Below are 15,506 nucleotides of genomic sequence, written 5' to 3'. Positions count from 1 at the left end.
TCTTAATTCAGAAGAACAGTAGAATCTGAATATCTAGTCTTAAATATATTATCCTTCCAAGATGCAGTTCACTTATTTATTTTAGGCAATATACATAATGTTTTGTTTCTTTCTATGGCAGAATGTTTCTTTGTAGAGCCAGATGAACCTTTTCACATCGGAACACTGGAAGAAAATAAACTGAACTTAACACTGGACTTTCATAGGTGAGGGAAGCAGTTGGGAGTGTACCTTGTGTGTCTGTGTGTGTATGTTTTCACTGCACTAAAGCCTCCTCTGTTTCCTAGACTCCTAACTGTGGAGCTGCAGTTTAAACTGAAGGCCATTAATCTGCAGACCATTCGTCATCACGAGCTCCCTGACTGTTACGACTTTACTCTGACTGTAAGCATGGGCTGGGCTGAATTTGGTCCCAGGCTGAAGAAAAATTGTTTGGTTTCATTACATGTTTCATCTACCCCTATTAAAGCATGGTCAGATATATAGGATGTTCCCACTTGAATGTGCCTGGGGGAAGCATTGGTATAGCTGGCTCTGTTTTGTTATGGTAACTTGTTTACTTGTTGATTATCTATCCTCTGTACCTCAGTGGAAGTCCTGTGAGGGCGGGGACCTTGCCTTGTTCAGTGCAGTGTCTCCAGTACTCAGACCAGTAACTGGCACAGGGGAGGTGTTCAATACAAAAGTAGCAGAGAGCTTGTAGGTCCTCTATAGTTGGCTCATACCAGTCTGTGGCTCTCTGCTTACGGTCATTGCCAGGGGTTCTGGCTGCTGAGGCTCCTCACTGTAGATGTGTGCAGCGTTTGGCTTATTGCTCACAGTGCTTTCCTTGGGCTGCCTCCAGATGCTTTGGTTCCTCCCCCTTCAGCCCACCCTGCCACATCTCTGTTCTCTACATTCCAGTTGCAAAAGGAGCTGTTAATGCTCTCTAGAGAGCACAAGATCAGCCCGTGAGGCTCAGGGTCAGTAATCCAATGCTGTGTGGGGCATATGTGGAACAGCATTTGATACAACTCACCTTCACACAGTCCAGATTGCTGTTACTTCAGCAGTAGTTTGTACCAGAGCTCTGTCCTTGATACTCAACTAATTGGCTAAGAGAAATCAAGTTTTCAGAGGTTGAGGTTAAAAAAATTTCAGAATATAGTCTAAATAATTATGCATATCATTTAATGGGAAAAAGCACTAATACTGTAAGACTATTTTGTATTAGGCTACAAATTTTGATCCTAATGTTAGCTGGGAAGTTACGAATTTTCAATATTACTTGACTTTTTTAAAAAAATTGAGCTATTATCCAGTCTTGTCTCTTCTCCCTCCTCTCCCTTACCATCCCCTGCACCATTCTCAAACTGAGAAATGGCACTTTTCAGAAGTTTTATAATCCTCAAGGCTCAGCTCAACTGACACCGTTTTCCTGGACCCTCTTTGTGATGCTTCAGTTAGGAACACATTCTGTGTTCTGAACTCCAGGGTTTTATTTTTGGTTTTGTTTTTATATTTTAATGGGCTCACCCACCTTCTCTTTTGTTTTAGGATTTTCTAGGCTTTTATCATCAACTCTGCTAGACTGAAAGCTCCTTGAAGGCAGGAATCATTTTATTAATCTTTGCATCCCTGAAAGAACATAGTAGGTGACTCAAATATTTGTGGAATGAGTAAATGAAACATTTGTAAAATGTAGACCCTTTCCCATGACTCAGTACAGTGGTGAGAGCAGCCTGGCCTGTTAGCCGCAGGTGGATGTTCTGTTTTTCCTGTTATTGCAGATTTGACCCGAGCTATGCCCGTGCCTTGTGGATTTAGCAGTGTGTCTCCCAGAACTACAGTGGAACTGATGCCCTACAGGGTAGTTTATTTTTTTGTTTTTTACTTTTTTTAAAGATTTTATTTATTTATTTGACAGAGAGAGAGAGCCCAAGCAGAGAGAGTAACAGGCAGAGGAAAAGGGAGAAGCAGGCTCCCTGCAGAGCAGGGGACCTGATACGGGGCTCCATCCCAGACCCCAGGATTATGACCTGAGCCAAAGGCAGACGCCCAACCAACTGAGCCACCCAGGCGCCCCAATAGGGTAGTTTAATAATAAATACAATTAGTGCAACTTTATGTTTATAAGTAAACATGAACTGGGGCCATATATGCCTGATTTAAAATGCAAGGGTTTTAGATTCAGGCAAGCGTAGATTTTAATTCCAGCTCACCAATTAGTAGCTTGTAACTTTAGGTAAATTACTTAATTGGTTTGAATTCCAGTTTTCTCATTTATAAAACAGAATTAATGCCCATCTACCCAACAAAGTTGTTGTCAAGACATCTGTCTATCTAATATACTTCATGTATATGAGATATATAGCAGATATTTGATTCATGCAACAACTATTTATGAAACCTTCCTGTGCCTATCATTTGGATTTATAATGTAAAAGTAGTACATTAACATTCATTCATAGCAATTTAATATATTCTTGCATCATGTATTTTGAAGCTCTTTATTAGGTGTACAAACATTTAGGATTCTTGTGTTCACTTGAGGAACTGACTTCTACATCATTATGAAATGGCACTTTTTACCCCAATATATATTCTTTGCTCTAAAATCTACTTTGTTTGATCTTAATATAACCACTTCAACTTTATTTTAATTAGTGTTAGTATGGTATATCTTTTTCCATCCTTTTGATATTAACCTATTTGTATCTCATGTTTAAAGTAGGTTTCTTATTAGACAGCATAGAGTTAAGTCTTGCTTTTTTACCCAACCTCATCATCTGTACCTTTTAATTGAGGTGCTTAGACCATTTAAATGATATGTGATTATTAATATAGTTTCTCTCCTTTTCTGCCTGAATTGAGTATTTTTTGGATACTATTTTAGCTCATTTGTTAGCTTATTAGCTGTAACTTTTTGTTGTATTATTTTTAGGGTTTACAGTTCAAATATTTAAATTATTATCATCTGCCTTCAAGTGATATTATACCACTGCATGTAGAGCCCAGGAATCTTATAACAATCTATTTCTGTGTCTCCTATCTTGGCTTTTATGTTGTTGTTGTCACACAGTTTACTTCCAGATGTGTTACAAACTATATAATGCACTGTTAGGAGTTTTTATTTAAACAATTATCTTTTAAAGCAATTTAAATAATAAGGAAAAAAGTATATTGGCCCACGAAGTAACCATTCCAGCACGCTTCATTCTTTAGTATAGCTCCAGGCTTTTATCTGCGATCATTTTTCTTCCATCTGAAGGGCTTCCTTTAACATTTTTTATAGTGCAGGGCTGCTGAGAGACTTTTATATGCCTAAAAAGTATTCCATCTTCATTTTTATTTTATTTTTTAAATAAATATTTTATTTATTCACTTGAGAGAGAGACTGAGCATAAGCAGGGGGAGCAGCAGGTAGAGGGAGAGGGGGAAGGAGGCTCCCCATGGAGCAAGGAGCCCGACACAGGGCTCAATCCCAGGGTCCTGGGATCATGACCTGAGCTGGAGGCAGACGCCCAAACAACTGAGCCACCCAGGCGCCCCTCCATCTTCATTTTTAAAGATTGTTTCACTGGGTATAGACTTCTCTGTTGACTGTTTCTCCCGCAGTACTTTAAAGATGTTGTTGCTCTTCTAGCTTGCATTGCTCTGATGAGAAACATGCTGTGGTCTTCATCTTTGTTCCTCTGCAGGGGATGTACTCCCCCTCCCCCTTGCTGTTTTTCAGTTGTTCTCTTTATCTCTTTGATTGTGATATACCTTAGTGTAATTTTCTTCAAGTTTCTTGTGTTTGAGGTTTATTAAGCATTGGTTCTGTGGGTTTATAGTTTCCATTACATTTGACATTTATTAAACATCACTTCTTCAAATAGTTTTGTCTCTTCTCCTTCCTCCCCCTTCAGAGATTCTAATTCCATGTGTATTTGGTCACTTGAAGTTGTCTCATAGCTTACTAATGTTTCGTGTTTTTGTTTTATTTTCCAATCTTTTTTCTCTGTGTTTCATTTTGGAAGTTTCTATTGCTCTACCTTCAAATTCACTAATCTTTTCTCTGCGCTATCTAATCGGTTCTTAATCCTATCCATTATTTTTTCTTCTTTGTTTAAAGAATTCAACTTCTTCGAGCCCAATTGAGATGTGATTGACATTGAGCCAAAGTATATTTACTCAGCAGATATTTAGTGAGCACCTACTATTTATAAGGCCTGGACACTGTGTGGGAAAAGCATGGGTTCTCTTCGGCAAAGATTTCTGACTCATTCAAATAATATGAAGCATCTTTCCTTTGTGAGGCCATGGACTGGGTCCTCCAGTGGGTGTGGAGATGTGCAGACACTGACAACACTTTTAGTTGCTTGTCAAGGAAAGAAGCTTACAGTCCAACATGAGGAGAAACAAAGTGACCAGACTCACTAAATTTCTTTGAAATCTTATATATGCAGGGATGTCTAGTTACCCCACATGAAGAAGCTTCAATAAAACTCATTTAAATGGCAGGCATTTTTTCTTTTTGAGAGAGAGAGAGAGAAAGAGAGCACAAGCAGGGGGAGCAGCTGAGGGAGAGGGAGAAGCAGACTCCCTGCTGAGTGGGGAGCCCGATATGAATCTTGATCCCAGGACCCTAGGATCGTGACCTGAGCTGAAGACAGACACCTTAACTGATGGAGCCACCCAGGCACCCCTAAAGAGCAGACTTTTGAAAGAATGTTTTTTCTTTAAGACTTGAGAGAGGAGGCACTAAAAGCAAACCAAACAAAACCATGGCTGATTTCCGTGCTTTCCCTGTCCCTGCATGGGGAAAGTGGAGAGAGCTAGAAAGGGAAGACAGTAGGACTATGGAAGGTGTTCTGGTGTGACTTTGTCCTGCTTGGTGCCTGGTGTCTGGAATGATTCTTGAAGCAAAACATGGCTGTCGACTCCCTGTCACCACATCCTTTTTTATACATATGGTACTAGAGTGACTAAGAAATCTAGGCCCAGAATGAAAATCAGAAAACTTCACCTGAAATGTTTCAAGCCTGAGATAATTAACCTCTGTGTTAGTAAGAATTGCTGCAGCATTAACAAACTATCTCCAGCTGAGTCCCGGGAAGCGGGGAGGGCACACTTGTACCAGCTCTTGTTCATATCAAGAGGGCATCTAGAGATACTTAGAGTGGGAAGGAGAGAGATCTCTTGTTTTATAAGTTGTCCAGGGCTGGAATACTGTCCTAGAAATATAGGGTTTTAGAGACTAAAAGGTCTCGACAGAAGATCTTGTCCAACTTTCTCATTTCACAGAGAAATAAAGGGCGCTTCCCAAAGTTAAACAGAGCTAGCATCAACTTGGGGAGGAGAGTCCAGGATGAGAATCTGGGTGGATATCCTGTTACCTTGAAAGATCTGTTTCCTAATTAATGCCTAGAGACATCTTGGCTTCAAGAACTATAGGTGTGTTTTGACCCTTTTCCTGTTCTTCACAGATAACACTTGACAATAAGGCCCATAGTGGAAGAATTAAGATAAGTTTAGATAATGACATTTCCATCAGAGAATGTAAAGACTGGCATGTATCCGGATCAAGTAAGTGGTGAATTTTACTAATTTTCAAAATGGTTATTAAATAAAATGAAAGGGTTATTAAATTACTGGGATGTGTGGAGCATCAAATGAAAGAATCAGAGCATTCCCAAGTTCCTAATTCTCTGCAAATAGATCAACTCATTGTGGGTGTCTGATGTTCCAGGCAATGCATGAGTTACTAGTAATTGAAATGACTTTTGCTGACCTCTACATGTGTCCTCACTAGCCCAGTTCCTACCAAAAAATGCACATGATCCCCCAGGAAAAATAATCACATATGCCCAAACTAATATTTTTTGAGTGTTTACTGCATAAGGACTTCCACCTACATTTTAATAGTTTTAAAATATCCTTGAGATAGGCAGCATCCCTATTTACACAAACGAAGAAACTAAGGCTTAGAAGTGAATCTTGGTGCCTGTGATCATACAGTCATGGAGAGGTCAGGTAGGATTGGACCCTGAAGCATCCCGCACATTATATTTATATTCAGGAATGAGGAAAGGGTACATTCTTAGAAATATGGACATAAATTCAGGTATAGACTAAGTATGATTGAGAATTTGGGGGCCAAACTAAGAAAATTGACTGGAAAAGAATTGACCTTTCTCATTTTTTAGGCCCTTTGGTATGCTGTGCTGGAATAGGTCAGGGGTTCTTGGATTCTGGTGAGCATGAGAATCACCCCAGGTCCCTGCTTAGATGCAGTTTCCCCAGCTCCCTGCAAGGCAGTCTGCAGGTCTGGGGTGAGGCCTAGGAATGTGCAGGACATCCTTATTCATGCCATACTTGGAAAATCATTGCTTTAGGGCTTCCTACTGGTTGATTCACACAGTTCAGAAGCGGTAATGAGATATTAAGGATAAATGAAGTGAAATTTCTTCATTCTAGTATTCTTTTCATTATGAGGTAACTTCAAATATTTGAGGTTTGTGAATCACAAATTTTATTTGTCATCTGTAAACACCACAATACTTCTCCACACACTTTGGAATAGAGAAGACGAGAGCATATGAACGTACCTGGCACGCAGGCGTTCTCTTAAATGTTTGTTTCTTAGTTTTTAGGTTTTTCTAAAGTAGATGCAGACATTTTGGTAACAATTAGATGCCCCTTGGCTAATGTTAATAGGATGCTTCATTACAGAACTTTGAACTACAGAACTATAGTGTTAAGTGCTTGTCTTTTTATCAGCGGGGAGCAGTCTACCTTGTCAAATAAAGACAGGCTCTGTAGCACAGCATAGGAGGGCTGGGACCTCTGCTCACCTCTCTTCACCTGACTCCACTCATGCTGGCCGACTCTGTGCTGGCAATCCTCCAGAATCTCTGCGTGGGTGGCTCTGTCTTACCGCTCAGGTCTCCCCCGAGACCTGCTGCCCCTTATGGTGCCGCATAAATGAGCCTCTTCTCCCCATGCCTCCACACCAGTCTCTCTCATTTCGAACAGTGGTTCTTGAACTTCTGTGCCAGCTGAGAGAGCTTTTGAAAATGCCGTTTCTGATTCAGTGGGTCTAGGGTAGGGCTGGAAGGTGTGCATGTCCAGCAGTTCCCAAGGGATGCCAAGAACCACTCATACACAGTGACAGATGCCGGACACAGACTGCAAAGGTTTGAATCCTGACTCTGCCATGTACTGGCTAGGTAGCCTTGGGCAAGTTTCTGTGACCTCCTTGTGCTGCATTTTCTCACCTGCCAAGTGGGCATAATCACAGCCCCCTGGCTGGGGTTGCTGTGAGGATCAAATGAGTTAACACGTACAAAGTGCTTAGGACTGTGTGTGGCCTGGCAACACCTGTTAGCTATTATGCTTATTTTCTTCATATTACTTACTCCTGTCTGGAAGTATTGTGTTCAGTTACTTGTTTACTTCCCTGTGTGTTACACTGAGTAGAACAGAAATTCCCCAAGTCGGGGGCCCACCTTGGTCACCACTTGTATCCTCAGCATCTAAAGAAACACCTGACACATAATGGGTTCTTAACAAGTGTTTTACATCCAGATGGTATATTTTAATAGGATGTGCAGGAAGGCTAACTGTATTAAGAACAAAAGACCGCAGGCTGATAATTAAAGATCTGTTACTGATGGCTGTAGTAATTTTTAAAAGAAGGACTTTTAACTTTTTTAAATACTCATGTGAAGGACACTTACCAGGGCCTTTTCTCTCTGTTGTCTTTGCGGAAAGAATGTCTGAATACTCTAAATTATTCTAAAAAGCAGTGTAATGGGTTCAGATAAAATTTGAAAATGCTCCTGAAGGATGCAAAAAGACCTGAATCAGTGGAAAGGCACATCATATTCTTTTGGACAAGAGATTCTACATTACGTATATTCCAATTCTCCCTAAATTAATTTATAAATTTAATATGATCCCCCCAAAAAAATTACCAGTAGGATTTTTACTGGAATTTAACAGTCTGACTCTAAAGAATATATGGAAAAATAAACAAGCAAGAATAGCCAACAAAAATTCCAGAAAAGAGTAATGAGAAGTGTTTGCCTTAGGCATTAAAATACACAAAAACATCAAAAGGGTAAGAGATGGTTCTTGAATACATACAGTTAATTTGGCAGCTGATAAAGATGGCATTTCAAATCACTGAGAATAAGATTTGCTCTTTTGGTTGACAAAAATAAAAGATTATTAATTTCCAATGGTGAAGAAGATGTGGAGGTATGTGTAGGTATGTAAACTGGTGTGATCTTTTTGGAGGGCAGTTTCTTAGGATTTCTTTTTAGAACTGTGTATATACCTTTCCCCAACAATTCCATCTCTAGATATTCATTCGCCTAAAGAATCACTTGCACCTGTGCACAGAGAGGACAGATTACAATCAGAGTGTCCTTATAAACCTTATACATCTATCCCGTGGTATGCAATGCACTAGTTAAGGAGGTAACACTTTTTCCTTCCAGTTCAGAAGAACACTCACTACATGATGATCTTTGATGCCTTTGTTATTCTGATAAGCTTGACCTCACTAATCCTGTGCCTTCGATCTGTGATTAGAGGACTTCAGCTTCAGCAGGTAGGGCTTGCTGCTTTCTAGAAATGCTACGGACACTGTGATCGACAGAGAAAATCATGGTGCCTCCCCTCTTTTCCCTAAAGGAATTTGTCGGTTTTTTCCTCCTCCATTATAAGAAGGAAGTTTCTGTTTCTGATCGAATGGAATTCGTCAACGGATGGTACATTATGATTATTATTAGTGACGTATTGACAGTTATTGGATCAATTCTGAAAATGGAAATTCAAGCGAAGGTAATTTTTTTTCCTATTTATGCCATCATCAGTATCAGATTTGCACTAATATTTTTCCAGAATGTGAACATATGCAGAGTAAATGATTTCTTTCAAACATTGCGTTGAGTAAACTTAAAATCAATAGCAGTAAGTTTCTTACATCTCGTCAGGAAATCTCTTACGCAGAGCTCTCCAAAGGTGATAACATAAGCCTCTGGGTCAGAATCATTTGGGGACGTCATCTTGACCTATCAGCAGATTTTAACCCTGCAAGCACTGCCTCTTTGTTGATGCGCTTCTTCACTGAGCTATCACTTACCTGGTTTCCATCCTAAATCACAAGCTGGTCTTCTGACATCCTTTGCTGGATCCTTCTTATCTCTCTAACCTACTAAAGTGACAATGCCTGAAGGTGCAGGGCTTGGACATTTGCTCTTTTCTGCCACTGTCTTGGTGATCTCACCCTGTCCCGTGGCTTTAAATAGTAACTCTCTGCCAATGATTTCAAAATCTGTATCTCCAGCTTGGAACTCTTCTCTGAACTCTAGTCTCAAATATCCAACTGTTGATTCGCATTTTCATTTGGATGTCTACTTGGTCTCTCAAACTTAACATACCTAAACAGAACTCCCCAGTCCAAACCTGCTTCTCCTTTCTGACTTCAGTTAATGGCAACTCTTCTCAGTTGCTCAAGACAAAAGCCATAGATGCATCCTTGACTCTTCTCATTCACTAATCCTCTCTCCCCTCCATCTAATCCAAGAGGAAATGCTATCCATCTACCTTCAAAAACCACCTCATCGCCTCTGCCATGACCAGGCTGGTCCCAGCCACCATCAGCTGTCACCTATATTATTGCAATAGACTTCTCACTCTTCTGACAGTCTGCTCTTAATCATAGCAACCCAAATGGGATCATATCACTCCTGTTCAGAGCTTTCCAATCTCCCCAGCCTATCAGACTAAAATGCAAAGTTGTTAAATTACCCACGAGGCCCTAAACTGCCTACTCCCTTACCTCTGTGACTCCATGCTCTCCACCATTGCTCACTCCCTCCGGCTTGACTCCCTGTCTTGCCAGGCATCCTCCTGCTGTGGGGCCTTTGCACGTGCTTGACTCTGTGCCTGGAACACTCCTCTCCTAGATTTTTGCTTGGCTTGCTCCCTCACTGCCCTCAGGTCTTTGTTCAAATACCACCTTTTTAGTGAGACCTTCCTGATCACCCCACTTAAAAGGCAACCCGGATAGCCATTCTTTCTCCCCTCCCCCGAATTTTCTCCTCAGCACTTACCATCAGTACTGAGGGTTTTAACTTATTTCTGTTATCTCTCCCCCATACACACCAGAAAGCAAGCTTCATGAGGGAAGGACATTTTGTCTCTTTGTTCACTTCTTTGTTCTTAGGACCTAGAACAGTGCCTGATTCATATCAACCCCAAAAATATTTTTTTGCCCAAATGAATTTCTGCTAAATAATCTGTTTCTTCCCCCCACACTGTTTCAGAGTCTAACAAGTTATGATGTCTGTAGCATACTTCTTGGGACTTCCACCATGCTTGTGTGGCTTGGAGTCATTCGGTACCTCGGCTTCTTTCAGAAATACAATGTAAGGATTCCATGGATCTCCACGCTGCTGGTATTTCTATCTTTCTGAGTTAGTGCACTGCTTTGGCTGAGGGACGAGTGGATTCTAATGGCCTCTCTTCCTTTCCCAGCTCCTTATTCTGACCCTGCAGGCAGCGCTGCCCAATGTCATCAGGTTCTGTTGCTGTGCTGCTATGATTTACTTAGGCTATTGCTTCTGTGGATGGATCGTGCTGGGCCCGTACCATGATAAGGTACCAATAAACAACTCTTTCCTGTTACCGTTAAGCTCCTAAAATAGTGCCAGTGGCTCGTTATCCTTTTAAAACGGGCTCCTTCCATTTTGTGACTCAGCCTGAAAATGCTGAAGGTAGACTATATCTAGTGACATGTTTATAAACTGGCACGGTGTGACCAACTTGAGAGAATGATTGATTCACTCAACTACTTCACCTCCTTTTGTGGAATATATCAGATAATTACATCTTTTTTTTTTTTAACTACCTATGAGGTCAAGATTAGTCTGACTCATCAATATATATTAGAGTAAGCTATTTAGGCAAGACTTTTGGAAGTGTGACTTTATTAAAACAATAGTATAGGGACAAACTTGAAGAAATATTTGAAAATTTTGTTACCAGAGTTATTGTCTTGATTATAATGCCATGACCCTAAATGGAATGAGCTTTAAGATGAGAAGTATGAGCATGCATGGTTAGGACTTGGGTATCACTACAGAAGTGTTTCTAGGATCTCTTTCTATGTAAGTAAAGGGGACGGTAAGACTTGATTCAGAAAAGCACTGAGTGCAGACCAGCCCCTTCTCCTTCAGTTCAGGCTGTCCCATTAAGAGGAGCTTCAAGAAGGAGCTGCTTATTCCCATGCGTTATACAGGTTGTGTATATCACACAGCAAATGCTTGTAGTTTTGTCAGGTTAACTACATAGTTTGTAGGAGTAACTTGGGATATCTGGTCCCATTATTTTTAATATACTGTCACGCTTGTGTTCTCTCTTGCTCTCTCTCTCTCTCTCTGACAAATAAATAAACAAAATCTTAAAAAAAATATGCCATCATAAACAAAATCTCCACTGGGAAGGAACATGGAATAAAGTGGACTTTTTTCTTTCCTTTTTCCAGTTCCGTTCTCTGAACGTGGTCTCTGAGTGCCTTTTCTCTCTGATAAATGGAGATGATATGTTCGCCACGTTTGCAAAAATGCAACGAAAAAGTTACTTGGTCTGGCTGTTTAGCAGAATTTACCTCTACTCATTCATCAGCCTCTTTATATATATGATTTTAAGTCTTTTCATTGCACTGATCACTGATACATATGAAACAATTAAGGTAGGTTCATCAAGAGCCGTAAGTAGCAACATTTTTCCAGAACTTGTAGAATGGCAGTAAAATATGATACCTAAGAGAGAGGAGAACTGATAGAATGTCAGTTTTTTCAGGGTAGAAAAGAAAGACTTCAATTTTAGATACTGAGACACAGAAATGAAGAATTAGAATTTGGAGAATGTTGAAAGTTTTATCTCTAAGTAAGCTTTTGCAAACAAGCTTTCTAAACTTTTATTAGAATTATAAGATCCTGACTCAGTCAGGAAAGCACGTGACTCTTGATCTCAGGGTCATGAGTTCAAGCCCACGTTGGGTATAGAGATTATTTAAATAAATAACAAAGACTTCTAAAAGTCAGTAGGCTTTGATTGAGCAAAACATATGGCGTTTCAAAATTTTATGGGGAATTTTTAAAATCCAATTTTCATAAAGAAAAATTGACTTTAGTTTGGAGTGTGCTGTGACTGAACCCATACTCTTTGCAAGGCCCTATCTGGGACCATCCCAGAGGCGTGGTCTCCAGAAGAATGAAGGGATTGATATATCAAATACTAGCCATGTATGCTTTATACATGTCAGAAATATGATTTGAAAAGCTGTTATTTATATTGTCACTCACATGGGATAGTTTAAAAATCAGTCTGAGCCCTTTGAAATAATGGAAAAGCAGGGTAAATATCCATATATATTTAAATTTCTAATAGCTTTATACTATTAGGTATACCATTGACATAGACACTTCCACTTGAGGACCTTCTGGGTATGAGAGGGGTAATGAAACATGATGGCATACAAATAGTACCAGGGATTAAGCAAAGGTTAGCAGGAGTTGATGGGTTATGAGTTGATAATTATGAATAACTTACTTATGAAGCCTGGGCCATGATTTTATTTTTACTGAATCAGATTTCAAGAACTGACTGTCCTCAATACTTGGTTGGCAGATGTGTGCTTAGAGTCACCAAGGCCACTGGGAAAGAGTGTAGTTGTACTTATCCAAATCCCTCCCCACTGTGCTCTAAAAATTCACTGCCTTTAGCTTTGCATGCAGAGAACTGTATGTTATTTAAGGGTGATATCCAGGGTCTCAAAGAGTAGTAATATGAGTTGACAACTCTTGATGATACAAGTCTGAGACTCACAGTTTAGATGTTTACCTCTTTCCATGAGCTCACAGCACCTGTCAGGTAGGCAAGTGATGGCTGATCCTGTCTGGTGAGGGCATGTTCTAGAGATCTTAGACCCAAAACTGATGTTAATACAAGGCCCTTAAATAAACCTGTCTGAAAGGGAGACTCCATAACATTGTGCAGGCTGGACTCTCCCTGGAAAGACAGCTCAGACTCAGATTCAACATGCCCATTTTGGGTTGAACTAGACCCACAAAAGAGCCGATGAGGACAATGCAGAATTCTAGACTCACTTTTCCTTAGCTAGACTTAAGAATGGCTCTAAAGGCTACATCTACCTGGAAATACTTGGAAGTGACTGAACTATCCCTCTAGAAAGATCCCCTTCCCTTGACAAATGATCAATTTTGAATTTGGAATAAAGCTGTTTTCAAGGGACTTATTCATGAGAGCTTTTTTTTTCCTTATTCTTCTGTGTAGCATTACCAACAAGATGGCTTTCCAGAGACTGAACTTCGTACATTTATATCAGAATGCAAAGATCTACCCAATTCTGGAAAATACAGATTAAAAGACGACACACCAGTATCTATATTCTGCTGTTGTAAAAAGTAGCTATCAGGCTAATCTGTGCCCTGGAGGGAAATATAATGTGTAGCTGAGTTGGGAAACTATATGGATATTTTAAGATCAGGTGTCGTATGTTTAAAGACTATTTCTTTGAGCAAACTGATAGCTATAATTCATCAAGAACTATTTATATTTTTAAAAGCAGTATTTAATATCTTTTGCAGCTTTATGTTGGGTTTATTTTAAACTAACTTTGATGAGAGAAGCTATTGAATTCTTGTTATTTCTTGTTTATTTTGCCATAGCTTTAGAATGTGTTCTCCATCCCCCTCTTTAGCTCTTAGCTTCCAGCTCTTCTGACTGGGCTGATTGTATCATCAGTGGAGAATAACGCCTGGTCTGACTTAACACAACTCACTAACCCTGGTCTTAACCACTCTCTGGGGTACATCCCTGAGAGAGAGGGTTTGTGGTTGCTGTATATCAATAATCACTGCATTTTAAAATCTTCTCTTAAAGCGCAGAATAAGAAAGACAACTCTCACCAGCTAACAGTCTCAATTTTCATTCCGAAGGACAACTGTTATATGATGCTGCTTTTAGTTCTGGAAAGAATCAGGTTTTTTTTATTATTCATGTATAAGTTTTCTCTCCTTCAGTGTTAAAGTACGTAGTTGAAAGTATCCTATACATATATAGAAATTAAAGTGCGTACCAAATGCATATTCAGTCCTGCAAGGATTGGTGTAGTGCTTGCATGGCCTTGCGCAAACTGTGTGATGTACTCTGCCCTTCACAGGCCATTCAGTCTCATGGAAGAGAGTGTTTTAGGGTCAAGAACTGTGGTTTCAGGTTTCAGGGGGAGAGGTTCTAAAACTCACATTAAACATATTTTGAAAAACAATTATGCTTAAAACGTAAAAATAAGTGAGAAATGTATGCCTTAAATAGACACAGAAACAAAGTCTCCACTCCTTGGATACTGCTGATTGGAATTTCAGGGATTTTTACAACATGTATCTTTGTTTTGAGTGTTATTTATTCAAGTAGAAATGAATTCAATGATGTGCAATAAAGGTTTTCTCAAAGCAGCTCTTTTTTTTTTTTTTTGTAAAGGAAACGTATTTGTTAATTTGTAATTTTGTTTTAAGGGTTAAATGAATATAGCCCTGAGACTCTGAAGTCTTACTATTTAACATAATGACAATCCCAATAACACTCCAGGTGTTGAAATGTGAGGTTTTACAATGAGTATAAGCTATTGCAGAACTTATGGCTTTTAAAAAATGGAAAATCTAAAGTCTCTGGATCCCCTGGTGTTTCATTTGCACATTGAAATTTGAGATACTTGGAGTTCCCCATTGCAACTATTTCTCCCTCTACAGTGCTTGATAAGAATTTACTTACTGTTTATTTTTAAAATAATACCTTTATAAAAATTAAAAACAATACCTTTTTACCTATCAATAATGTATGTACCACCAATTACAGCTATTTATGTACATATATCTCTTCTCCACTTTGTGAAACTAAGGAAACTTCTCCAGATCAGGAAAGCAATTCAAGGGCAGTAACTGTTAATTAAGTCTCTATCAGTAGCAGTGTGGTGAGAATAAAGACCTGAATAGAAATCTTGGATCTACTACAAATTGTGTGGGTGACCTCAGGGCAGTAACTTAAACCTCTCTGAACCCATCTTCTTAATTTCAAAAGGAGATGACAGTACACAGAGTGCTGAGTGTTCAATGAGATAACATGGAAATCAAGCTGCGTACCTAGTGGGCACTCAGGGTGACTCCTGGCCCCTTGAAGCACACAGCCCTTGCAGATGGTAAATGTTCTGAATAACTGCACTGTTAACAATGAATTTGCTTTTTAACTACCCACTCATAAGTTTTTCAGTAGAATAACTCATGAGTTATTCAGTAAAAATACTGAAGTTTTAGAAGACACCCATAATGAGTAGTTGGCTGATACAAAAGGAAGTTATCCCAGTTTACAGTCCCCTTCTAAAGGGATCGTTGTCCCTAGTGGAGTCCTAGCATTTTGAGGTTAGTAAGGTAGTTCTTCCTGGTGGCTTT

The 15,506-nt window shown here is 39.5% G+C and overlaps 1 protein-coding gene across 5 annotated transcripts in view; it reads left to right on the top strand.

Annotated features, from left to right (window-relative positions):
- The window catches only part of MCOLN3 (mucolipin 3), a 35,008-nt gene extending 20,498 nt beyond the window's left edge, over nt 1-14,510 (top strand). For 3 of the 5 annotated variants that reach the window (XM_027604263.2, XM_027604211.1, XM_027604203.1), the window contains exons 5-13: nt 122-206; nt 288-384; nt 5,451-5,550; nt 8,469-8,581; nt 8,665-8,814; nt 10,302-10,403; nt 10,513-10,635; nt 11,522-11,728; nt 13,336-13,470. In XM_027604263.2, coding sequence (XP_027460064.1) covers nt 122-206; nt 288-384; nt 5,451-5,550; nt 8,469-8,581; nt 8,665-8,814; nt 10,302-10,403; nt 10,513-10,635; nt 11,522-11,728; nt 13,336-13,470 — 1,112 coding nt within the window. Of the gene's footprint in view, nt 1-121; nt 207-287; nt 385-5,450; nt 5,551-8,468; nt 8,582-8,664; nt 8,815-10,301; nt 10,404-10,512; nt 10,636-11,521; nt 11,729-13,335 lie in introns of all 5 variants that reach the window. The other 2 variants (XM_027604146.1, XM_027604194.1) reach the window with 2 other exon arrangements.
- Nucleotides 14,511-15,506: the final 996 nt, after the last annotated feature.

Source organism: Zalophus californianus, chromosome 4, assembly GCF_009762305.2.
Source record: "Zalophus californianus isolate mZalCal1 chromosome 4, mZalCal1.pri.v2, whole genome shotgun sequence".
In the NCBI taxonomy this organism is placed as follows: Eukaryota; Metazoa; Chordata; class Mammalia; order Carnivora; family Otariidae; genus Zalophus; species Zalophus californianus.
Note: the sequence above shows the minus strand (reverse complement) of the source record. Positions and strands in the feature narration are given on the sequence as shown.